The sequence below is a fragment of the Lissotriton vulgaris genome, chromosome 2_1 (assembly GCF_964263255.1).
Source record: "Lissotriton vulgaris chromosome 2_1, aLisVul1.2, whole genome shotgun sequence".
Classification (NCBI taxonomy): Eukaryota; Metazoa; Chordata; class Amphibia; order Caudata; family Salamandridae; genus Lissotriton; species Lissotriton vulgaris.
Window position 1 is genome coordinate 1,063,841,365 of NC_141687.1, and position 26,832 is coordinate 1,063,868,196.

General features: G+C 49.1%; 1 protein-coding gene across 2 annotated transcripts in view; it reads left to right on the top strand.

Moving 5' to 3' along the window:
- Window positions 1-26,832, top strand: part of KMT2A (lysine methyltransferase 2A) — a 1,431,261-nt gene that overhangs the window by 988,302 nt on the left and 416,127 nt on the right. For both annotated transcript variants that reach the window (XM_086956712.1, XM_086956713.1), the window contains exon 22: window positions 17,188-17,346. In XM_086956712.1, coding sequence (XP_086812838.1) covers window positions 17,188-17,346 — 159 coding nt within the window. The remainder of the gene's footprint in view (window positions 1-17,187; window positions 17,347-26,832) is intronic.

Genomic DNA, 26,832 nt, shown 5'->3' on the forward strand with positions numbered 1-26,832 from the left:
CTCTTAGAAGGGTTAGTGAACTACAAGCATTTACCATTCAAGAACCCTTTTTGCAAATGCATCATAACAAAATGGTTCTTTGTACTAATCCAAAATTCCTGCCTAAAGTCATTTCACCATTCCATCTAAATCAATCCGTTGAGCTGTCCGTATTCTTCTCGCAGCCTCAAACAGTCGCAGACGTTAAAAGAGCTCTGCTGTACTATAGCGAAAGAACACAATCATTTCGTAAAACAAAACAACTTTTTGTGTCTTTTTCGCCACCACATAAAGGCAACCTTATATCAAAATCAAGGATCGCCAGATGGATAGTTAAATGCATACACATTTGTTATCAAAAAGCAAAACGCACATTAACAATTCCTCCAAAAGCCCACTCAACAAGAAAGATAGAGGCTTTAATGGCATTCTTAGGGAACATCCCCTTAGATGACATATGCAGAGCAGCTTCATGGCTTACACCGCACACATTCACAAAACATTATTGTGTAGATGTGCAAACTAAACAACAAGCCACTGTGGGCCAGGCTGTATTAAAAACACTGTTTCAAACAACTGCAACAGATACGGGTGGTCGCCGCTAGGTGTGGGTACAGCTATACAATCTATGCATAGTGTGTAATCTGCAGCTCATATGCCTCGAACGGAAAATGTTACTTACCAGTATGCATCAGTTCTTGGCATGTAGATCTGCAGAGTTACACACGCCCACCTGCCTCCCCGCCTACCTTTATCTGTTCCAGTATTATCTTAATTAGATACAAATCACATGGACATCACTACTTCTTGTACAGCTCCATCACTTCCCTAATGGCGAAAAACAATCTGGGGATGGAGCCGATGCCCATTCGCAGTATCATCCTAAGGAGGAGTCACTTATCCTGTGACTCCGAAAGACTTTTCTACAACAAAACAAACTGCAAACATTTGGGCCCGACACTAGGTGGCCAACTATTCATAGTGTGTAACTCTGCAGCTCTACATGCCAAGAACAGATACATACTGGTAAGTAGCATTTTCCATTTAATGTATTCTGGTGTCCCCGCGCACGGGCGGTAATGTTCAGTGCTTATGACTTTGATGAGGATACCCATGGATGAGAACTAGGATTACAGGTAAGTAACTTATCCATTTCGACCTACTAGAGTTCTTTGCTTTTCTCATTGCTGTGGTTCAAGTTCTACCTTTTAACCGGGCCAGGTCAGGTGGGCCCTCCAAGTATCTGGCTCAAAAACTGTGGTACGCCTTCCTTAGTTGCCCAATAAAGGGATAATTCCTTATAGAACGTAAAACCTGGCTCATCTTCCTCGAGGCTCCAAGGGACTTGTTTTTCTTTTTTTGGGTTCTCTTATCACTGGGAAACCTCGGTTGGTTAGCCACTCACATTATAAATATTGTAAAAAGAAATTTGTGCATGATATTTATTATTCGGAAAATGGTTGTTACGATGCGGAGTACAACTTCACTTGGCTGTTGCATGAGGACAACTGTTATGAGGATCTCTAGGATGCCAGTGGCCTGGACACCTTGGTAGATACTGGTCTGATTTCTTTGCCACTGAGGAAAGTGCTTCTTTTGCGATGGTGATGAAGAGGGTTGCTGAGATTCTCGACCTACAGATTCCCACCAAGAAGTCGAGACTATCGTGCTCACAGAAGTACTTCAGCCTGGCTTAACCAGTTCAGAGCGGTTTCCTGCCTTTCAACGAAGCCCTTACAGATACTTTGTTTGAGACCTGGGCTTGGGCTAAGGACTGTTCAGGGCATCCTGGACAAGTAACAAATTGCCCAGGGCCACCACCATGTACCAGCTGATTCAGACAGACACCCACCTTCCCCCACCACCCCTCCTCGCCCCCTAATAACCTACTTCAGAGAGTCTAGTGATGCATCCTTCAGCTGCCAAAACGAACCCAAATTTGTTCCCTACTACTACCCCACATAGGAAGTTGAAAACTTGAAACGTTCTGTAAGCATGTCTGTTCGAGGCATGTGGGCGGCTGAATTCATATCTTAGGATAGATCGCCGCCTAGTGTTGGGTCCGGATGTTTGCACTTTGTTGTCCTGGAAGAGTCTTCGAAGTATCACGATATAGGTGACTCCTCCCCTGGACTACAGTGCGCATGGGCATCTTCTCCATCTTCAGATTGTTTTTTTCCGCCATTGGGTTCGGATGCTATTCCTCAACTCCAACTTCGGAACCAAAACTTTTCAACTTTCTAAGGCCAAAAGGCATTCTACCTCGACGGTATTGTGCTTGTTCGGTAAACCTTTAGTCAATAACACTTTCCATCTCGATCCGGTCGTCGACGCGGGTGGTTGGGCCTTTTCAACGCCACGTGGGCCTGCTGCCGATGGAAAGGACCCCATTGAAAAGGTGCCCACTATGTCACTCCAAGTTCCCACATACTGATAAACATACTGTATGCAACAAGTGCCTCTCTCCAGAGCACAACGAGGAAGATTGTCCAGCTTGAGCTCAGTTCCGGTCGAAGAAAACTATCCGGAACCGACGGGCTGCTAGACAAGAGATGCAGCGGCAGGCACCGGAGAACATTTTCAATGACGAACACGACCTCCCAGAAGCGGAGGACTCCGACCTCGAAATTGTCACTGTAGAAGACCAGTCGGACTCCGATGACCGGATCAAACCGGGGCAAACCATGAGTACCACGCCCCCTACCCCGCTTCCATCTCAAGACAAGGCTCCGGTCGAAGCATCGCCTAAAGACCTTAGCCGAGATCGACAAACCCCTTCAGAGACCCACCCCGCCTTCCGGCTCGGCTCCGAAGACCAAACACAAGCCTTCTGAGACCCCGGGAACTAGCTACACTATTTCCAAAAAGGCCGCCGAACTGAAAAAGGTTGTCGAGCCGAAGAAAGCCATCGAAACAAAAAAGGTAGTCAATCTCAAGAGAATAGTCGACCCGAAAAAGGCAGTTGAGCCGAAAAAGAGTTTCGACCTCCCAAAAACAGGTCATACTAAAATTCCTGGTGACCCGAAGAAGGCAGCCGAGTCGCCGAAAAAAACGGTCGATCCGAAAGGTTATCGAACCGAAAACACCAGTCGACCCAAAGAAAGGGCTCGAACCGAAAACACCGGTCGATCTGAAAAAGGCTATCAAACACAAAAAAAGGTCGATCCGAAAAAGGTTGTCGAACCAAAGAAGGTTATTGAACCAAAAAGGACGGTAAAGACGAAACACATTGAACAAAAGGGAGTCGCCGACCCGAAAAAGGTCACCGACCCGAAAACTGCAGTCGAGCCGAAAGAAGCTCCACAGCCTAAGGCCCTCGAGCCAAAGACTCAAAAACAAGTGACTAAACCAAAATCATCGGCTCAAAAACCACGGACCGTTGAGGAAGAGCTTTTCCACCCTGATCCAGTGGAAGAACAACCACCTAAACTGTATATAGACCCAAAAACAGCACGGATAACAGTTTATCATAGGAAGAATAGACCTTTGGGCACTGCCACTTCTTCCCCTGTTCCTCCCAAAAAGAAAGACTTTGCAACATCTCTCTCAAGGCCTTTCACTCCTCCTCCTTTCTTTCCTGACATGCCTTATGTACCTTACTCTCCTTCACATTATGATGAGGCAGAAAACATAGGAAACGATCCTCAAGATAACTTTGGAGACCCTGAGGATCAGGATGTGCAGGATAACACATGGGATGACCAAAATGATCCCAGTGATACATACGACCCACAACCCATCCCTGACACCTCTACATATCCCACAAAGCCGTCGCCTACTAACGACACCATTGTCTTTAACCAACTAGTGGATAGGGCACTCTAGCCTTTTTGATAATAAAGCAGACACAGAGCTTGAGCACTTGAAAGATAGCAGGGCCACATCACGATCTTTGGGCCTATCTGTAGCGCCACGCTGTCCGGATTAGCAATTCTGCTTATTTTGTGGCTATGATACGGACCTGGAATATAGTCAATAGCAACAACCAGCCCAACATTCTCTCCAGCCCTTTCATGGCAGTTCACAAAGGTCAAATGGAAAAGAGGGGCAGCGTGCAACTCAGTCCTCAGCTGCCACCCAACTGCTGCCACAGTCACCAAGCCACTTAAGCGTGTCATTGATGAAACAGCCACCCTGTCGAAGACAGCATCTGGCTCTTTATACCAGGGTTGCATGTCCTCACCTATGAAAGGTGGGTGCTGCAGATTGTACAGCAGTTACGCACTTCCATTCTTAGAAATGGTTGAGGGAGGACCATCTGTCTCTTTTACGATAGGAAGTACAGGCTCTTTTGGCCTAAGGCACCTTATAGAGGGTACTGGTGTCAGGGTTACGATGTGGTTGTCATTCCTGCTATTTTCTGATGCTGAGAAAGAATGGAGGCCTCTGCCCTATATATCTTTGTCCCCTCAATGTCTTCTTGTGGAATCGCAAATTCAGGATGCTCACCTTGGCCCAGGTGTCTGCCCTTGACCTTGGTGTCTGAATACTAGTGCAAGAAGCTTATTTTTGCATCCCTATCCTGCAGGTCTACAGGAGCGATCTAGTTTGCGGTGTGCTGGGCGCTTTTCCAGATTTCTGTGCTCCCTTCTCGCCTCACCAGTGCCCCTCAGGTGTTCTTGAAAATAATGGTGGTAGTGGCAGCTCATCTTTAAAGGTCAGCGTTCCCAGACTTCCTTTACCTCGATGACTAGCTGCAGAAGGTGGTTCGCCCCTGGCAGTCGTCAGTCACTTCCAGAGTACAGCGAACCTTTTAGCTTCATTAGGGTTCCCTATTAACATGGTGAAGTCCAATCCAACACCTTCACAGATACTCCCTTTCATCAAAACCATTCTGGAGATAGTTTAAGTTTGCTCCTTTCCCCAGCAATGGAGAATCTACAACATTTGGGCTTGGAGAGGATCTTTATATTTCAGCCTCAGTACTGGATTTCAGTGAGAATGCTGCTGAGGCTTTTGGAACTGATGGCCTCCTGTATCCTATAGGTCAAGCACAGCATGTGGCATATGCAGGCTCTGCAGTGTGAGCTGAAGTCCCACTGGGCATTTAATTTGATGGATCTCTCTTAGTCCAGATTTTAGAGAAGACTGCCAAAGATCTGCAGTGGTGTCTCCTGGACAGCGATTGGGTCAGTGGCAGACCCCTCTACTTTCCTCACCTAGAATTGACAGTGGTAACCAAAGTATCACTTCTGGAATGGGGCGGCCACCAAGGAGAGGTGGTGATCAGACACATCTGATCTTCTGCGGAGGCCCGGCTCCACATCATCCGGTTTGAGTTGCGAACTGTCCATTTGGCGTTGAAAGCTCTTCTGCCTTCCATCAAGGAGATGCTGTTTCAGATGTTCACAGACAACACCACCTCCATGTGCTGCTGAACCAAGCAGGGTGGGGTGGGGTTGTGGACCCTGTGCACAGAGGCCCTGTATTTTAGACGTGACTGGAACGCTAGGCAGTTTACTTGGTATTGCAGCACCTGGCAGAATCTTTGTAAACCAGGGTGGACAAACTCAGCTGTTGACACCTTGTGGCTCAGAAATGGAGGTTATATCTAGGGGTGGCGCAGTGTCTCTTCCATGACTCAGGAGAACCTTGACTTGATATAGTCATCACCGCAGAGAACGCTCAATGTCTGCACTTATGCACGCTGGAATTTCTGAAGCCGCTCGTACTAGGAGACGCATTTTGCTTAGAGTGGAACTCGGGACTCCTGTATGCCCTTCAGCCAATAACTCTCCTGTCTCGAGTTCTGAGGAAGATCAGGACCGACCGGGACCAAGTCATCCTAGTGGCTCCAGATAAGGCATGGAGAGTATGATATCCAAAACTCCTGGGCATGAGCATCTCTCCTCCGATCCAGCTGCCCCTGTCGCAGCAGCAGGGCAGAATCCTGCTCCCTAACCTGCGCACACTCCACCTACATGCTTGGAGATTGATCAGCAACAGTTGAGTGCCTTTGACCTTCCTCCTGGGGTTGTAAATTTCCTTCTGGCAGCTATGCTTATCCCACCCAAGTCTTTATACATCTGGTGTTGAATTTAGTCTTGACTTTTCTTATGTGTTTTCCCTTTGAACCTATGCACAGCTGTCCTCTTAAGCTGTTCACCCAAAAGACAGCCTTCCTGGTCGCCATAACATCGGCACCGAGGGTGAATGAGCTTAAGGCTCTCCCAGTTAACTCATTGCACTAATTTCTACCTAGATAAGCTGGTTCTTCCAACTCACGCCTCCTTTTGCCTAAGGTGGTAACTCCTTTTCACATCGGACAGGCTATCACCCTCCCGATGTTCCTAGCTCCAACTCACCCTTCTAAAGATAAGGAGATATTACATTGGCTAGATCCAAAAAGGGCTCTAAGCTTCTACATCGATTGTCAACGACAACCGAATGGAGGATCAGCTCTTCTAATTTACTAGGTCTAAGAAAGGTAAGGCATGCAGAAAAGGACCCTCCCCCTCAAGCTATGATCTGCTACTGCATCGCTAAAAAGCATCTTGCAGGCTCATTCCTCCGGAGCCAATTCTGCTACCACTGCATTGGCACATGTAGTACTGGCCCTGTACATTTGCCAGTCGCCTATGTGGACGTCATTCTATACGGTCATAAAGCACTATTGTCTGGACAGTACAGTCCATCGAGATGGGCATTTTGCTCGCTCAGTCCTGCAAGACTTTTTGGTTTGGGTCGGTTGACAGGTCCACCTCCTGGGTAGTAGTGCCCAACTATATATTCAAACGGCGAGGAGTCTGTGGTTATGAGTCTCTATCAGAAGAACAAGTTACTTACTTTCAGTAACAATCTTGATGGTCAAAACTCTAAACACAGATTCCTCACATACCTTCCCATCCTCCCCGTTTTGTGAACTGGAGACAGCTCCCTCAAGCTCCTGGTGGCTTGACGTGCAAAGCTGCAATGCTCATGGTCCCGGTGGAGAGGAAGGTCCTAGGAACAGTTACGGAGTCGGAGGTCGCGGTCGCACTCCTAAGTCATCAAGCCATTGGACTCGGTCCCACAAAAAAGTCGAATCGTGCTTCGACTTCATGTCTGCTTACAATACATAGTAGTGTCACTCAAGGCCTGGCTCTGCAGTTGAGCCAGCACCTGGGACAACGTCATGCCTCCCCCCGTTTCTAGGAGCCGGTTTGACTTTTGCTCAAAGAGTTTTATGAGGCCATGCACTTCATATTTGAGTATCCCGTTCCCTCTGGCGCACCTTCAGGCCCCATGTCTTCAGGAGGGGCCCCTACTGGACCCACGCCAGCAGCTCTGGTACAAGTCGGGCCACAGGGATCCTCAGAGGGATCCAGATTGGCACTGGTCGTGCCATGTCAACCTTTCCTGGCGCCAGTCAAGAGGCACACGCTCGCCACCATACCAATTTATATCCCGAAACGGAACTGAAGGGGTATTACCAGACTGTGGCACTGACTGGAGCCATGTCATCCAGGCCGGAGCCTGAACCCTATTCCTATGGGCTAGAACTATGAAGAATGGGTGGATGGTCACTGGACCCTGAAGAATACCATCCTTATGAATCGTTGGACTGGTGTGAGGATCTTGGAGGAGCTAGTGGACTGGACACTTTTCTAGATACTGGCATGCTGTCTCCCCCCTACCATGACTATGAAGGAGGCAGCTTCCCTTGCTAAGGTCGTGCGGAGGGCAACTGAGGTCCTGAACCTTAGTTGGCCTTAGTGGCAGTCAAGACTAATGTCTTGACAGAAGTGCTTCAACCGGGAGTGTCCCCTTTCAAACCTCTTCACCCATTCAACAAAGCACTCACTGATGTCCTGCTTGGGACCTGGTCCAAGACCAACACGGGTTTCCTGTGAAAAGGACAATTGCATGGCATCCCCGCGCAGGGTGCCATGCAATTGGCAATTTCAATTTGAGATCCCCTGGAGAGGGGACCCCAAATTCCTCACAGAACAACCTACCCTGGAGAGCTTGGTGGTCCAAGCCTCCACTTTACATGTAAAATCTGGTGCATTCTGTACCACCCGGCTGTATCGGGAAGCCAATAGGCTGGACAATTTAGACCAGAAAATGTTATCGTCCACCAGCCCAGCATTACAGTAGGTGAACACCACGTGCCTTTTGGGCCACTATTCCCATGCGGTGTTGGACACTGTACGAAGCTGCCCTTTCATTTAGTATTCCAAAACGAGGTACACTATGTAGAAAGTCCAGACGACCTTTATTGGTTTACAGGGCTTAAATTAATAATCCCAAATGCTCTCTTTTGTGGTAGTGTGGCAAGCAGTTTAGGCTTATCAGAGGGTAGTGTTAAGGCATTTGTTGAACACACACACGCACACAAAGTCAATAAATGGCACACACTAAAGAAGAAACTCTAGACCAATTTTGAAAAATAACAAGTATTTGTATGTTTATGTTCGAGGCATATGAGCTGCAGATACTACACTTAGCATTTGATCGCCACATGGTGTTGGGCTCAGATGATTGCATGTTGTTGTCGTCTTGGAAGAAGTCTTAGTAGTCACGAGATAGGTGACTCCTCCCTTGGACGATAGTGTGCATGGGCATCGGCTCCATCCTTAGATTGATTTTTTCCGCCACTGGGTTCAGATGAAAGTTTTCCGCTACGACTAGAAATAGACTTTTCAAGTACTTCGAAGCGCAAAAAACTTACTAAAACTTACCAAACTACTTTTGATATCAACTAACAGTTTCGACTCCATCAGCTCTATTGCGGTCGTCGGCGCAGGCCGTTGGGCCTATCCACGCCATGAGGCCTACACCTCATGGAAAGGACGCCATTCAAGAGATGCCCCGAGTGTGGAGCAAAGTTTCCACACAGTGACCACCACGAGGTCTGCATCCTGTGCTTATCGCCAGAACAAATCCAGCTGTACAGCCTGCGCGTCCTTTCGATCCAAGAAAACTATCCGCGATCAGAGGGCCCGTCGACACGACATGCAGAGATCAGCTCCGGAACCGGTGGATATCTTCGACGAGGAGGTTCCACTCATTCCCGAAAAAGATTCAGATGATCTCCAAATCGTATCAGAGGCAGACGACTCAGATGACTCCATACCATTGGGTCAGCGCGTGAGTACTACTGCCCCTGCACCACACACAGCACCCAGATCGAAGGCAACGGTCAACTCTCCGCCTCCGGGGCCCAGTCGTGACCGAAAAACCACTTCGACAGCCCCGCCATCGAGCCCGGCTCCGAAGACATTCATTAGGCCTTCCGGTAGCTCAGTAACGAGCAAGCTGCACGTGCCGATCCCACAAGCTCCCTCGGCACCGAAACCGAAAGAAATCTCGGCTCCGAAACCCTCGACTTCTAAAGTGAAAAATATGAAGCCAGTGTCTGACGCCTCGAAGCCGACGAGACCAGCTTCCACTCCGAAGCCATCGTCTTCGGCGCCAAAACTGACCAGGCCTGATTCCAACGCGTCCAATTCCTCGAAACAGCCTAGGACACCGAAAACACCACCTTCGGTGTTGAAAACTATGCCAAAGGACATTGTAACACCTCCTACGGATAAAGACAGACAGCAACCCTGTCCCAGAATTCCTATTTCCATCAAAATGGTGGAACCATCCTTTTGTGGGGCACACCAGGCAGCCCACCTTAGGAGTGTGACTGGCCTGGTAGAGCACCACGCCTCCTAAAATAACTAATTTCTCGCCTATCTTTGTGCCAAATTGGCCCCAGGACAGGGGTTGGCATCTCCTAGGCTGAGGGAAGCCAGGGTCACATATCAAAGGTACATTGGAACAGTGGTTCCAGTGAACAATTAAATATACATAAAAAGAAACAACTTTTTTTTCATAAAATTAAAAAAAGGGATGAAAGAACTGTTATGCTTAATGTACAGTATTTAATAACTTGGCTTCAAATATGAGCCCTCTTGTTTTGTAAATAATAGATTTTGTGACACACACCTTGTTTCATTCACTCCCTCACCCTTATCTCAATCACAATACCCTCACCTTTCCCCTGTCCCTCCTGGGACACTGTTTTAAACTTTTTTAACAAATGTTATGAATTATTGTTTGTCCAGTGTGATTAAACAACACTGTACATTAAGCATAACGCGATTCTTTCATCCCTTTTTTTGAAATGTTTTGTTTTTAATGTATATTCGATTGTTCACTGGGACCACTGTTCTATACCCGGGTCCCAGTGACGTCATTTGGGTTTACACTTCTAGGTAACATATCAAAGGTGGCAGTGGCTTTGTAGTCCCTGGCTTTGGTATGCAAATTCACTAGCCATCCTGCTGGAGGAGGTGTGAGCACCATCTTCTGGAGCAGGCTTAGTTTCTGGCCTCAGAGTGCACGGTCTCTCGCCTGTAGGGGTCAGAAGCCTGTCTGTTGTGTCAGGCTAGACGACACCAATCAGCTAGCATAGTAAGAAGCTGTTAGGTTTTCAGGGGGCACCTCTAAGGTATCCTCTGGGTGCATATCTTAATAAATCCACTAGTAGCATCTGTAGAGATTTATTAAGACACTTTGTGTAACTGAGGAACTTGTAATGACCATTGCCCAGTACATATACCTAAGATGGCTTCCCTATTAACTTGTACTATCTAGCAATTTAACTAGACAGCACAGGGGCATATCTGCTCATGCAGATATGTCTTCACAGGTAATATAATTATCCCTGCCTTACGGCTATAAGGCTTGCAGTAGGGGTGACTTACATATATTGCATGCAGTGTCTGTGTGCATGACAAACTGGGCGTGCCTGGTTTTGTTTTCACTTTTGTCTGCTCCATTTACACAGCCTGCAATAGCAATCTGCATGAGTTTGGTGGTCGGTCCCTTAGGGAGGCACAATAGATGCTGCAGCCCTTAGAGACCCTCTTTAGTACCCATGCCCTAGGTGCCAGGGGCACCATTTACTAGGGACTTAAATGGGCGCTAAAGGCCTTTCCAATTGCGGAACAATTGCACAGATACTTTGTTTTAGGGACAGACCACTGTCATTGGGGATCTGTCTAGCAGGAATCCAGTGCACTTAAGTCAAAATTGCATCAAATACCAGGCAAAAAGTGATCATGTCAAAAAGAGACTGGGCATGTACTGTGAACGGTCCCGGAGGAGCCCCAAGTTGGGCTCTTCTAGGATGTTGCTGCGGGAGGGTTCCAGCTAAGTTCACCATTAGGTCTGTATTAGACACCAACCACACTAGGCGGAAAGCCCTATGACCCTACGCCTGGCTGAGGGCTACTGGCTTTTCTGGGAATGTCCAGACATCACTCCTGGACATGCCCTTTGATGGCTCATGTCTCTTCAGAGACCAGGCGGATTCAGCGCTGGACCACTTTAAGAATAGCAGGGCTACGCCAGGTCTTTGGGCCTTTCCATGGCCTCTGCCACCCTCAATTCACCTTTTTCTCCTTACATGGCCATGGAAGGGTCATACAGCTGCATCCTTACTTGCCTAGCCACCCCATGTATGAGCTTTCCAGCCTCAGTACCTGCCGGCCCTGTGGGTCGGGTGGCCAATGGTCTGGTCAGTCCCTAACCCCACAGCTGCTGCAGCCTCCAAACCCTCCTAGTCTGCCTGTTTGACATCATGGTCACCCATTGAGTGGCAGGATTCACTATCACCTGCCACACTGGCAGTCCATACCATCTGACAGGTGGGTTTTGGAGATTTTACAAATGGGCTACTCCCTCCCCGTTGAGATTACTCCTCCCTCCATGCAACATACTTACAACATACTGACGGAGGACCACCTATCTCTTCTCTGCCAGGAAGTTAATGACTTTTTTGGCCAAAGGAACCATAGTGAGGGTGCCAATGCTAGAAGTGGGTAATGGATGTTCTCTTCCAGGGGATACTCATTAATAGTCATAAGCACTGAATTATCTCCGCCCATGAGCGGGGACCCGGAACACATAAACAATATACATATATATGTGTAAATATAACCAAAAGTACTAAGTAATTATACACATATACATGTATAATAACCATAATATTCAGCCTAACATTAACACATAGGCTAATCAAACCAAACCTTACACGTTCTGAAGCATGAAAATATGCTGTATATAAATGCAATAAACAGGCATGAGTCTAAAATGCATTTCATAGCCATGAAAAGCCTTTTATTTTCATCAAAGAACCTGTTGTAAACAGTTATTAGCCTAAAAGAGCTGCATATGAAAAAATGTCTGTGTACAGAAAATCAGACTGGCACCCTGCCTTTAAGGCCCCAGAGAATCTGCACACTTTGCCTTTAAGGCCTCCAGGTGACAGTTAGGTCAGTTCTTTTGTACGGTACAGTAAACTTTAGCAGGAATCTGCACTTAAAACATATTGAAACTTTAAACCTTAATGCTACTGCTCGCCCGGGGAGGCGGGAGGGTGCTTATGACTTTAATGAGTATACCCCTGGAAGAGAACTAGGATTACAGGTAAGTAACTAATCCTTCTCTTCCAGGGGATACTCATTAATAGTCATAAGCACTGAATAGAGTAGCAAGCTCATACCGACCAGAAGCGGGCGAACAGATAAAAGCATAGTCATACTTTAAAATCACAGTGTTTAACTAGTATTAGCAAACAAATTTCTGAGTGATGCTTGTCCCACTTGTGCATCAGTCTGTGCATCAGAATCCAAACAGTAATGGCGTGTAAACGTATGCACTGAACGCCAAGTAGCTGCTTTACATATCTCTGACATAGCCACATTCCTAAGGAGAGATGTGGTAGAAGCTTTTCCCCTCGTAGAATAAGCCCTAGGTCTACCTGATAAAGACTTGTGGGCTAGCTGATAAGCCAGTAAGATACAAGACACTATCCACCTAGAAATGGATCTCTTGGATGCTGCCAAACCAGTATTTGTTGGACCATAGTTCACAAACAGACGGTCCGTCTGTCTCAAAGACTTTGTTTTATCTAAGTAAAATTTCGAAACCCTTTTTAGATCTAATGAATGTAAAGTCCGTTCTGCCGGACTTGAAGGGTTCGGAAAGAAAGTAGGCAATATTATGGATTGGTTAATATGAAAATCCGACACCACCTTAGGTAGGAAAGCAGGATGAGTCCTGAGCACCACTCTTGTTTCCATGAAAAACTGTGTACGGTTCATTGCAACACAAAGCCTGGATTTCGCTCACCCTACGAGCAGAAGTAATGGCCACCAGGAACGCTACTTTCCAAGACAGGTGTTGCAAAGAGGCTTTATGTATCGGCTCAAATGGGGGACCCATTAGTTTAGTCAATACCACATTAAGTGGTATTGACTAAACTAAACAATTATGTGTTCCGGGGCCCGCTCATGGGCGAAGATAATTCAGTGCTTATGACTTTAATGAGTATAACCCTGGAAGAGAACTAGGATTACAGGTAAGTAACTAATTCTTATTCACCCTACTTTCTGGTTCCTAAGCAGGATGAAGGCAGTTGGACTAACCTAGACCTGCACTCTCTCAACTTCTTCCTCAAGAAGAAGTTTAAAATGCTCGTTTTTGCTCAAGTCCTGTCTGCCCTGGACCCAGGAGACTGGATGGTAGCATTGGACTTGCAGGAGACTTATTTCCATATTCCCGTCCTGCCTGTCCACAGGTGTTACCTACTGTTCACTATGGGCCAAAAGCACTCTGTTTGTTGTGCTCCCCTTTGGCTTTGCCAGAGCCCCTCAGGTGTTCTCCAAGGTGATGGCAGTGGTTGCAGCTCATCTGTGGAGATTAGGGTTGCCAGTCTTCACCTACCTCCACAATTGGCTGTTGAAGGCGGGCTCACCTCAGGCTGTCTTCTCCCACCACTACGACGGACCTCTTCCCTTTGCTGGTATTCATCATCAATGTTCCAAAGTCACACCTGACTCCCTCTGACATTCCCTTTCATTTCAGCTATTCTGGACACGTCGAAGTTTCGAGCCTATCCTCCAGAATGGCGAGTCCAGGATTTTCAGCCTATGATACCAATGTTTCAGCTTCTATCCTGGATTTTGGTGAGAAAGGTACTGAGGCTGCTGGGCCTCATTGCCTCCTGTATCCTACTGGTGGCACATGCCTATTGGCATATGCAGGCTCAGCAGTGGGACCTGAAGTTCCAGTGGGCGCATCATCAGGGGAATCTCTCCGACATGGTCCAGATCTCGAAGGGAACTGCGAAAGCTCGGATGTGGGGGTTTGCAAATCATGATTGGATCAGTGGCAGACCTCTCTCCCTTCCCCAACTAGATCTCACTTTAGTGACAGATGCGTCACACCTCTGATTGGGCTGCCACCTAGGAGAGGTGGATATCAGAGGACTTAGGTCTCCAGTGGAATCCAGACTCACCGACCAACACAACCGCCATATGATACTGCAACAAACAGAGTAGTATGGGGTCATAAACCCTTTGTCAAGGGGTCCTGCGTCTCTAGACATGGCTGGAACAGTAGGGCATATCCCTGGTGGTTCAACATCTGGCAGGTTTTCTGAATGCCAGAGCGGACAAACTCAGCCGAAGATACTCTCGGTTCATAAATGGCGTATCCATCCGGAGGTGAGGCATGGTCTCTTTTAGCAGTGGGGAGAGTCTTGGTTAGATCTGTTTGCCACCGACTAGAATGCACAATATCAGCAGTTCTGCACGCTGGAGTTTCCAAAGCGGCTCTCTCTTTAAGACGCTTTTCATCTCGAGTGGAACTCTGGTCTCCTGTATGCCTTTCCCCCCATCCACTCCTGCCCCTAGTTCTCAATAAGATCAGGAATAACAAGACCCAAGTCATCCATGTGGCTCCGGATTGGTCACGGATAATCTGGTATCCCAAGCTATTGAGCGAAGCCGTCAATCCTCTGATCAGGCTGTCCCTTTGGGAGGATCTTCTGTCGCAGCAGCAGGGCAGGGTTCTCCGCCTGAACCGATCAACGCTCTGCCTTCTTATGTGGAAATTAGGCAGCAACAGTTGAAGGCTTTCGACTTTCCTCCCGAGGTCTTTGACATTACCTTGGCAGCCAGTGGCGGACAGGCATTCCTCCACCAAGACGGTTTACGCCTGCCGTTGGGCAACATTTATGGCATGATATACAGAAAGAAAAATATATCCCCTTTCTGGCCCTCTTTCTCAGGTTCTTCTGTTCATCCTTTCCCTTGCCCAGCAAGGCTCTGCTCTTGGCACTCTGAATGGCTATCTCTTCGCCATTTCAGCGGTTACCTGATCAGTCATCTGTCTTCAAATCCCCTTTTGCACATAGGTTTCTGAAGGTTTACATTTGTTTCCACCTTCTCCCTTTGTTATACCGCAGTGGGACCTCAATCTCGTCGTCTTTTTCCTTACGTGCACTCCCTTTAATTAAATTAAATATCGTACTTGTATAGCGCACTGCTACCCCAGCTGTGGTGTCCTGGCGCTGTACTCATACCGCTGTGGAACCCTTCCTGGCTTTTCCCTGTGAGATGTCCACTCCTGGGCACCCCCAAGGTGAAGACAGGCATCCCAGCGCTGTTGGGGCCATTGTGGAGATTAAGCAAGCTATTGCCCAGAGTTGCAGCGTGGGACCCATGATTAGATTAGGCACCAAGGAGAAAATTATCAGGTCCGAGGGAAATTGAGTCCAAGACCCGCCGAGGCGGGAATTGAACCCTGGTCCCGGGCCAGACCTCTGCATCAGGGTCTGCCGCTCTAACCATTGAGCCACACTCCTCCACTAAGCCTCTAGGCAATTGTTTACTCAGGCTCCTCACCATCAAGACGGTCTTCCCGGTTGCAGTACTATCTACCAGAGTGAGCTTCAGAACTTGTCATCCAAGCCTCCTTATCTTACCATCTACTTAGACATACTGGTGCTTCGTACAGGAGCTTACTTTCTTCAAAAAAGTGGTCACTCCATTTTATGTAAGCCAGTCCATCGCCACTCTTTCTACTTTATACGCTTCGCCTCATCTCTCCACAGAAGAAGTGCAACTTCACCGTCTGGACCCATAAAGAGCGTTGCTGTTCTACCTTGATCGCACATGAGTTCGGGATGGATGACCAACTGTTTGTCGGGTATGTCCAAGCGAGGAAGACATGGATCATACAGAAAAGGACCATCTCACGATGGATCATACTCTGTATCAAAATCTGCTACAGATTGGCTATAAAGCAACTCCCTAAAGGTGCACATGCTCATTCCTCCAAAGCTAAAGCTGTAACAACTAGGTTAGCTCACAGAGTTCCAGTCCTGGATATCTGCCAGGCGGCAATGTGAGCTTAACTGCACACGTTTACTAAAAACTCCTGTATGGACAGTCCAAACCGTAGCGATGGGCATTTTGCCCTTTCGGATCTGCAGCACTTTTTGTCATGTGCGTTGGCTTGCAGACCCAACTCTGGGGAGATATTGCTTGGGTACCTGTTCTAAGGTAAGGAATTTGCAGATAGAAGTCTCTATCAGATGAACAAGTTACTTACCTTCAGTAATGCCTTATCTGGTAGAACACAAGTTGTGCTCCCAATAAACATTAGAAGCATCCCCTGGCGCTCCACTCATTCATCTTCTGGCGTGCCAGAATTCCATAATTATCACAATTCTCTGGTTTCACAGATTTCTTTTATTCATCATTATTTTCATTTGTTTCTTTTCTAGGCTTATATTCTATTGCTCTTCATATAAACCGACATTTAGTTAGTCCAATGCATCTGGTAGAACATCTATCTAGCTGCAGATTCCTTACAGACCCACCCATCCTCCCCACTCTGTAAACAGATTTTTAGGGACAGAGCTTTCCCATTTCAGAGCATTAGTTTTCCACACCAGTGGTCAGTATACTTTGTAGCTTTTGGTGTGGAAAGTCGCAAAAAGTAACGGATGTCAGCCTGCCTGTGTGGCCCCTAGATAATCACCGTGAATGTCACTTCTGGTGCTGACCCCGCCACGCGGAGCTGCGCAGCGCAATCTATCGGCATGCAGGGGTACTGCTCCCGGAAAAAATTCTGGATCCAGTCTGACGCTTGAAGATAATTCTAAGGTAAAGAACTTGCAGCTAGTCTCTACCACATAATGCATTACCAAAGAGAATTAATTTGTTTGTCTAGGAAAGTAAGTATTCTGTGACAGAAACTGTCCTTTATTATGGCCCAACAGTGAACCATGGTATTCACTCACTGCTCAGCCTACTGCTACAAGGTCCTACAGATGATATCTGGAGCCCAGACAAGGGTATTATTAAAGTATTATAATGATGCATGTTAGTTGTTCCACTTGAGAACTATGTTTTTGTTTCTCTTCTCCTTTATATGCAGCGGTGCGAGCATTGCTTGAGGCCAGGGGCCACGGTGGGCTGCTGTCTAACATCTTGCACCAGCAACTATCACTTTATGTGTTCGCGAGCAAAGAACTGTGTTTTCCTGGATGACAAGAAGGTGTACTGTCAGAAGCACCGGGACCTTATCAAGGGCGATGTAAGTGATTCCAGAAGTTCTAGGCTATTAAGATTTACCCGTGTGAATTGCAGGTTATTGCACCTCTGTTGTATTGAGAGAGATGGGTAGACCAAGTACATTTGCCTATAATCTCCTATTGTGTTTTCAACCAAATATATTCTCATCCTGCTTGAATTTTTGTACAATTTTATAATGCTGTGCTACATGAATATGCAGGTTGACAGTTGTGTTCGAGGTGAGAAAGTGTGAAGCTGAGAAGGGAGTGGTGTATTGGGGGACGTTTTAGGATTCTGAGTAAAGGCAATTGTAGTAAATGGGAAGAGTATAATGCAAGGAAGTTCTTAATTCTGAAATAGAATGATTTCTGATGTGTACTTTTTTAAGGAAATGCCTATTTTTGTATGATCACCCCACAGTTTTTTGACCAATGCTGCTGGTTTTTCATCTCAGATAGTTCACTGCTGCCTGCTAACCAGACCTCTGTGCCAGTGCCCCAACCCTAAAGTGTATGTGGAATTGGCTGTTCCCAATTGGAAGTGGCTAATTTACCTTTAAGTCCGTAGTATATGGTACGTTGGTACCCAGGGCAGGTAAGTTAGAGGGTATAAAACGTTATAAATAAAATAAATACGCCAGGGCTTGTAGCACTGATTGTGCCACCTTGGAAGTCCCCCAAGTAAAACGAGTCTGCCACTGCAGATTGGCAGAGCACTCGTGCATTGATAGCATGACTTTGCCATGAAAAGCAATGGCAAATTAACTACTTCCCCTATACATCTGTGTAGGAAAGTGGGTTTATGTTGCAGTTCCCCCCACCCATGCACACTTTTTGCCAGATTTCTGATCCTTGACTTGATGTGCCCCGGGTTCCTACCGATCTGGTTCCCAGGACCTGTGTTATTTCCCAAAACTACAACTTTACCCATAATTGGCACCCCTCTGGCCACACATGTAAGTCCCTTGTAAAAGGTGCCATGGGTACCAAAGGCACTGTGAACAGGGAAGGCCTCTAAGGGCTGCAGCACACATTGTGCCACCCTTAGAGGTCCTGTACCTTAACACACACTGCCATTGCAGACTGTGTGTTTTGGTGCAGAGAAAAGTGATGATTTGGCATGGCACACATACCTGTGTACCGTTCCTGCAACCCACTGCCTATGATATAGATAAGTCACTTCTCTAGCTGGGTGCACTATACCCCTGGTGAAGGTACAGGTGCATGAGCACTGTACCCCTAAAGTGTCTAAGTCCATTCTTAGACATTATAAGTGCAGTTAAGCCTAAGTATATGGTCTGGAAGTTTGTCATTACGAACTCCACAGCACCGTAATGGCTTTACTGAATTCGCATAATAAACCCACACTGATGGCAGTGTGGGACTTATTGTACAATGCCCTCAGAGGGCATCTTAGAGATACCCCTGGAAAAATAAGCAGCCTCTGTTGGGTTCCCCGGCTGGTAAACACCAGCGTGCCACCACAAGACATGTGTTCGAGGCATGTGGGCTGCTGAATTCATATCTGTGCATAGTCCGCCACCTAGTGTTGGGTCCGGATGATTGCACATTGTTGTCCTGGAAGAGTCTTCGAAGTATCACGAGATAGGTGGCTCCTCCCCTGGACTACAGTGCGCATGGGCATCGCCTCCATCCCCAGATTGTTTTTTTCCGCCATCGGGTTCGGATGTGTTTTCGGTTCCCTCTATCGGAACCGATAGTTGTTCGACTTTTACTCGAGGCCAAAAGGTCTTTAGGCTGGGCGTCGGTTTAGTTGCGTTCGGGTTTCTTACTGACTCTCAGCTCCGATCTCCTACAACCCTTCCACGTGCTTTCGACGCGGACGGGCCTACACTACACCCTTTGCTATGGAGCGGACTCCATTCAAAAAGTGTCCGCTGTGTCACTCTAAATACTCGCACCTCGACGTGCACCCCGTGTGCAATACATGCTTGTCACCGGATCACCGTGAAGACACCTGCATGGCGTGTTCCAAATTTAGGAGTAAGAAGACTCTGAAGATTCGCCGGGCTAATCGGCTCCAGGCTCAATTGTCGGCTTCGGCGCCCCCGCCTGATGACATCTTTCAGGAATCTGTCGAGGAAGCGGACGACGTACAAGGATCGGACTCTGGCCCCGCGTCTGAGGAAGAGACCTATGACGCGGATGAGGAGGCCTACGACGAAGTCTCCGGTGAGGTAGGGGACGACGAACTGATTTGTGCCACGATGGGTGATAGCTCGGAGGAAGAGCATCCCCAACCAGACTCCGGGGTTACTCCCCGTCATACGGCCCAGGTCGAGGGATCGCCTTCGGGCCTTACCCAAGATCTAACTTTAAGTCCTACGTCCCCGCCCCCGGGCCCGGTCACGGACATTTCTGCCACGAAACCGAAAGTGAAGCCAACTGGTCTCGCCCCTTCGGATGCGAAACCGAAACCGAAAGTGGCGCTAGTGAAGAAGGTTCTGGAGGCGTCAACTTCCACGAAACCCAAAATGGCCGACTTGAAGAGCCACGCCAAGATGGCCGACCACAAGAGCCGCGCCAAAATGGCCGACCCGAAGCCTTTGGGGTCGGCGCCGAAGGTGAAGGCACCCGACGCGGCTGCGTCGGCACCGAAAAAGGTCGCGGACCCGAAGACGGCTTCGAAGAAGCGTCACGCCGACGGTGCGCCAGGCCATGGGGCGTCGGCACCGAAGAAGAGGCCTACCGACGACCGGGCTCTCGGAGACGAAGAGTCGCTCGAGACGGTTCAGCCCTCGGCATCCCTTACAAAGAAGGTGGGAGAATCCTTAAGGCGGATCCAACAGTCTACTGTGGTTCCCAGCCAGGACACTGTAGTGCCTAAGCCCACGCCGAAGCCTGCCAAGGAACAAACGCCCATTCGTTTTACCCTTCCTCCCAAGTCGGCGCCCAAGGCTTTCGCGCCTAAGCAGAGCGGACACTCTCAAGAAGTGTTGACGCCGAAGGCTGCATTGGTGGTATCGAAGCTTCGGCTCCAACCGCTGGCGGTGGAGGAACGTCGTGAGGTGATCATCGACGCCAACACCGGGAAATTATCGCTCCTCAAGCGAAAGATTACATCGGAGCCGGCCTTGGAACCTTTTAGGATTCCACTCAAGAACAAGAGAGACTCTTCGGCTCTGATGGAACCTCTGTCTCCACAGGCCCCGGAACACTCGCCGGCACACTCCCCCGTGCCCGAGGTGGACGAGGAAGAGGATGAGTACAACTATCCTGCGTATTCGGATCCGGAAGAGGAGCATGTGCCCTGGACAGCAGGAGGCGACGCAGACGACCCGCAGTCGGGCCAGGACACTCAACTTTTCGCCGCGAAGACGTCCCCGACGGAGGACTCGGCGGCATTCAATGCATTAATAGAGAGAGCTGCAGCGAACCACGACGTCGAACTGCACTCCGACCCCGTGGATGCCGATTTCTTGGTCGACACCTTCTCGGTAGCCGAAAAACAAGTCAAGACACTGCCGATGCTTAAAGGGGTGCTGAAGCATGCACAGGAGGTGTTCAAGGAACCCACCCGGGCGCGGGTGGTCAACCCTCGCATCGACAGGAAGTATAAGGCGGCGCCCACGGACCCCACGTACATTAAGGGACATTTGCCATTGGACTCCCTGGTGGTGTCCAACGCTCGAAAAAGGGCGAATTCGCAGACTACTGGTGATGCTCCTCCCCCAGATAAGGAATCCAAAATATTTGAGGCATCAGGCAAACGCATTGCTGCGCAGGCAGCAAACATATGGAGGATCTCTAACACCCAAGCCCTGCTTGCACGTTATGATAGGGCCCATTACGACACATTAGAGGCCATCCTGCAACACTTGCCTGACCAATACAAGGAGGCGGGGGAGATGCTCATTCAGGAGGGTAAACTTATAACAAATGCATCCATCAAATGTGCCCTTGACGTGGCAGACACTGCCTCCAGGGCTATCAATACTAGCGTTTTACTTAGACGCCATGCCTGGCTTCGAATTTCTGGGTTCAAACCCGACATACAAACCACTATATTGGGTCAAACAGTGAATCCTGACCATCTGTTCGGCCCTGAGGTGGATGCCTCCCTAGAAAAGATGAAGAAAGATACCGAAACTGCCAAGTCTATGGGGGCTTTGCAAAGCCAGCAGTTTCGGGGGAGTTCTTTTCGCCGCTCCAATTCAAGAGGCACCTCAAGGGGCCAGGCATCCCAGTCAACGCAATACTACAAGGGTAACACCCAGTCCTCGTATAACAACAACAAGGGCAGGGGTGGCTACAGAGGCAATAATATCAAAGGCAGGGGACGTGGAAACAATGCCTCCAGGTCCACCGCCTCCAACAAGCAGTGACGTCTTGTCACTCCCCCCCGATCACACGACACCTGTCGGGGGGAGACTCCAGCAGTTCCTGCCGGCGTGGAGGTCCATCACCACGGACAGGTGGGTGAGGTCTATTATCCAGTGCGGGTACTGTCTAGAACTTACGTCCATTCCACCGGACATACCGCCAAGAGGCCGTGCTATGTCCGACGAGCATTTGACCTTGTTGCAGCAAGAAGTACTGGTCATGCTGCAAAAAGGGGCAATAGAGCTCGTTCCATTGCAAGAACGGGGAACAGGAGTTTACTCCCTGTATTTTCTAATCCCCAAAAAGGACGGATCACTCAGGCCGATCCTGGACCTCAGGCCCCTGAACTGGTACATCAACTCGGAGCACTTCCATATGCTCACATTGCAGCAGGTGCTTCCCCTGCTTCAGCAAGGGGACTTCCTAGCAACGCTGGATCTGAAGGATGCCTATTTCCATATTCCCCTGCATCCTTCACACAGAAAGTATCTCAGATTCAAGATCTTAGACCAGCATTACCAGTTCAGAGTCCTGCCGTTCGGGGTCACCACGGCACCGAGAGTATTTACAAAGTGCCTAGCGACTGTGGCGGCGCATCTCCGTCGCCAGCACATCCATGTCTTTCCGTATCTAGACGACTGGCTTATTCAGGCAAAGACGGAGCAGCAGTGCGTGGACCACGTGTCACGCACCATTCATCTCCTGCACGATCTGGGATTCTCTCTGAACTACCCAAAGTCCCATCTCCAGCCCGCCCACGTGCGACAGTACCTGGGCGCGACGATCGATACTCTGGCAGCCACTGCGCAGCCGAATTCAGTGAGAATCGCCAGTATCCAGGCGCTGATCCAACGGTTCAGACCCCAGCACTCGCTTCCGGCGAAGGTGTTCATGCAGTTGATAGGCATGATGGCCTCCTGCATCTCCATTGTCCCGCACGCGAGACTACATATGCGTCCGCTTCAGGAGTGCCTAGCACGTCAGTGGACTCAGGCTCATGGGCAACTAACAGACCTAGTGTTGGTGAGCGGTCGGGCATACAACTCTCTGCATTGGTGGAATCCACAAAACCTTTGCAAGGGCCGACCATTCCAAGAGCCTGTCCCACAGATCATCCTGACAACGGACGCCTCTCTCCAGGGATGGGGAGCGCATGTACTCCACTACACTGTGCAGGGACTATGGACACTTCAGCAAAGGAAGATGCACATCAATGTGTTGGAACTGATGGCAATCTTCATGGCCTTAAAGGCGTTCAAAGTACATCTGTGCAACAAGGTCGTGTTGATCCGGACGGACAACATGACGGCCATGTACTACATCCAGAAGCAGGGAGGCACACACTCTCCACAGCTGTCTCATCTGGCTCAGAGCATGTGGAAGTGGGCCATTCAGAGGAACATCTTTCTCATGGCAGAACATCTCCCAGGCAAGGACAATCAAATGGCGGATCTGCTCAGCAGACACAGCCATCAGATGCACGAGTGGGAGTTACATCCATCAGTACTCCAACCGTACTTCCAAAGGTGGGGTCATCCAGAGATAGACCTGTTCGCCACAAAGGAGAACGCAAAATGCCAAAGCTTCGCCGCCAGATTCCCACACCCCCAATCACAGGGCAACCACTCATACTTTCACTAAGCACTACTGCACTACTGTGTAGACGTGCATTCAAAACAACAGGCAGCTGTTGGTCAGGCTGTTCTAAAAACACTTTTTCAGACTGCTGCAGCTGGCACGGGCGGCCGCCGCTAATGGAGGGACTGCTATGTATTCTATGCACAGATATGAATTCAGCAGCCCACATGCCTCGAACTGCAAATGCTACTTACCAGTATGCATCTGTTCTTGGCATGTAGGGCTGCTGACATTCATATCGCCCACCCTCCTCCCCGGCGCCTGTAGCAGCTGCAGTATGTATTCATATACACATATATGCTCATAGCATGGTCATCACTCACTTCTCACTCCATCTCTGCCAATGGCTAAAAACAATCTGGGGATGGAGGCGATGCCCATGCGCACTGTAGTCCAGGGGAGGAGCCACCTATCTCGTGATACTTCGAAGACTCTTCCAGGACAACAATGTGCAATCATCCGGACCCAACACTAGGTGGCGGACTATGCACAGATATGAATGTCAGCAGCCCTACATGCCAAGAACAGATGCATACTGGTAAGTAGCATTTGCATTCTGGACCCCTGGGGTGGGAGCTGTGAGAAGGTGGCCTGATATGCAGTGCTCACTATTCTAGTGAACACTATGTATCAGTCCAGCAACCCTTATTGATGATTGGTTGTAAGTCAACCTTATAGACCAGCTATCCTAGTAGCGTGGATACAAGCAGTCTAAGGCTAAAGACTCGAGAGGGCGTGTTAAGCCAGCTGTTATACCACATATACCCCTTGAACACCAAGTGAAAGGACACCACACAAGTGTTATGAAAATAAACAGTTATTTATTAAGAATCACAACAGCCCTGTACTCTTTATGAGGACAGGGTACTAAGCACAAACCAAAACTCTTACAAAAATACTTAAGTTAGCACAGTATATACCAATGCCCGAGGGGCACGGAAAACCATATACTTGAAAAGTGGAATGCGAAATTACTAGCAGGTAAGTACAGTACTAATAGGCTTTGGAATCGCTAGGACTTGACTATAGAATCGTTAGATTACTTCTAGGAGACCCAGGGGACTCGGGTGCAGTGTGTGCACTCTCACGCGAGATGCGGGACAAAGTCTATGGTAGCTAGAATTTGCAAAGTTAGTGTTCTCGGGCGAACCCGACCTGGTAGGGAGAAAACGAAAGTAGATTCTGACCCTTGGATAGTGAGGCTATGCTGGGGCACCGAAATGCCGAAGTTACCTAGCCCAGGGGCTGCAGCTGCATAGGACTCAAAAGACGTCGGGAATCCTCGTTGACGGACCAGGAGCCTGGAAGAAAGAAGTTGCTGGCAGGCGACCAGTGAAGAAAGTTCGGTGGATCCAAGCCTGGATCGATGGAAGATGACACCTGAAAGCAGAGGGGACCAAGTTCGAGACTACTAGCCAGTAGTCAGTGGGCACCAGGAGGGCACCGGATGGTAGCCACCTCGACAAGGCGTGTGGGTGACGCTGGGCTCGGAGATCTCACGGACCAGGAGGCGTTGTCGGCGACCAGGAAGGAGGATCGAGCTGTCCCACGAAGATAGAAGCTGTCGGCGTCGCTGGACCCAGGATTGGGCAACAAAGCCTTGGCAAATTCAAGCCCACGCGGTGGACCTAAATGGCGTCTGGAGTGGACCAGGAGGGTCCGGGGTGCCTCTCTTAAAGAAGGAAGCAAGGGCCAGTCTGGAGCAACCAGACCAGCAGCAGTGATGTCGTCGGGCGTCGTTCAGAAGGCCACAAGCCAGCCGGCTAGTAGCCAAACAACGCGGTGCACAGCAAACAGCAGAAGGGCCCCACGCCGATCGTGGAGATGCAGGGAGGCTGATCTTGGGTGCTGGAGCTGCGCAGGGTTGGGGCTTCTCGGACCCCAAAGCACTCACCCGTGGAGGACACGGTGGGCTTGTTGTAAAGATGTCGTGCAGTCTTGGCGATCGTCGGTCCCTCGAGGTCTCGTCGCACTCACGGTTCTCAGCTTTGCTGTAGAGGTGAGTAGAGGTCAGAGGTGCCAGGGAAGCCGGGTCTCGTCGAGCTGGGTCGTCGGATTCGTGATGAAGGACTTGCAGCAGACCGCAGTGTTCTTTAGGATGGTGCCTGCGGATGCAGGGTGACTACTCCTTAGCCACAAGGGAGAATCTTGATGAAGAAATTGTGAAGTCCTTTCGCAGAAAGTCGTGTCTTGATTCCAAAGATGATCTAATTTGAACAGGGGGCCCGCTCCCATCTTTATACTAAAAAAGGGGGCTGACCCGGTGACTAGGTCCTGCCTATGGGTGGGACTAGGAGGGGGGTGGTTACACCCCTCTGCCATGCCGGACTTCCCCAGGCCAGGGGCTGGTGTGCCCCTGGAACTGGTTCAGACCGGCCTATGCGTAGTGAGCACCGGGGTGCCACTCAGCAGTCACCTTCCTGTAAAGCCCTGCCTACCCAGGATACACAAAACCATGTCTGGGACGGTGCTAGCACCGCCCCTGACAGGAAACCCTTTGTCCAGGCTCCCCTCGCTGGAAGGACTCCCAGCTGCAGGGGGTCAGACTCGTGTCTGTGGTGGCAGCATCCATTTTGTGGAGCTGAGGCTTCAGTTAACTTTAACCGGGGTTCACGGTTACATACGTGTCGTGTCCCTCTAGAAGGGTGGAATGCTAACCCCGTCGCCAGAATTGGCGAGGGGTTAGTATTCCAATTCGTATGACACCTTACTCGACATGTTTTGATAAAGCACTACCAAAGTTAGCATTTAACCGCGAGGATTATAATGCACTTAAGAGTATATGGTATGCGATATCATGGAACAGCTATTAGGACTTGGTTCCGCAAGCTGCAGACAGGCTCAGCTCATGCCAGAGCACCATCTCACACGATTCCAAGCACTCTGCCTTCAGGATTGTCAAGGCCTGCCATAGGAGTGACTGATAGCAATCTGTGTGTCCATTTTAGGGTTAGGTATAGGTATACTACACCTACAGCAAAGGGTGATTACACGACTTTGCCCCAGCTGTCATGCAGCCAGTTGTGTCAAATTTAGGAGGCCAGCCAGGGGTGGCATAATACATGCTGCAGCCCCTGGTAGCCCTGGGTACACCTATGCCCTGAGTTACAGGGTCTGATAAGGTGGCCCAGTACCAATTGGAAATGTACCTAGGGTACATGGAATCCATTTTAAAGAGAGAGCAGTAGGCCTGGGGTCCTGATTGGCAGGATCTCAGGTCGACTATGTCAAAAACCAGCTAAAACACAGGGCAAAAAGTTGGGGGCAACCATAGTCAGGAGGTACCTTCCTACAGGAGCCTTCAATCCTCTGGCCCAGAAACAGAGCCTTTCCTGGGCAGAGCTGTTCACACCTCCCCCCAGGTCAGGAAGGACCATCTATGGCAAGGGAGCTTCAAACGCCTTGCCGCCTTTGCAACACGACCCCCATCCTCTCCTGCTATTAGGAGCAGGCCCCCTTCCTGTCTTCACCCCCTTTTTGGCAGAAAGACCGGTGGGAAAATAAGAGCAGCCCAGAAGGTGTGCCCA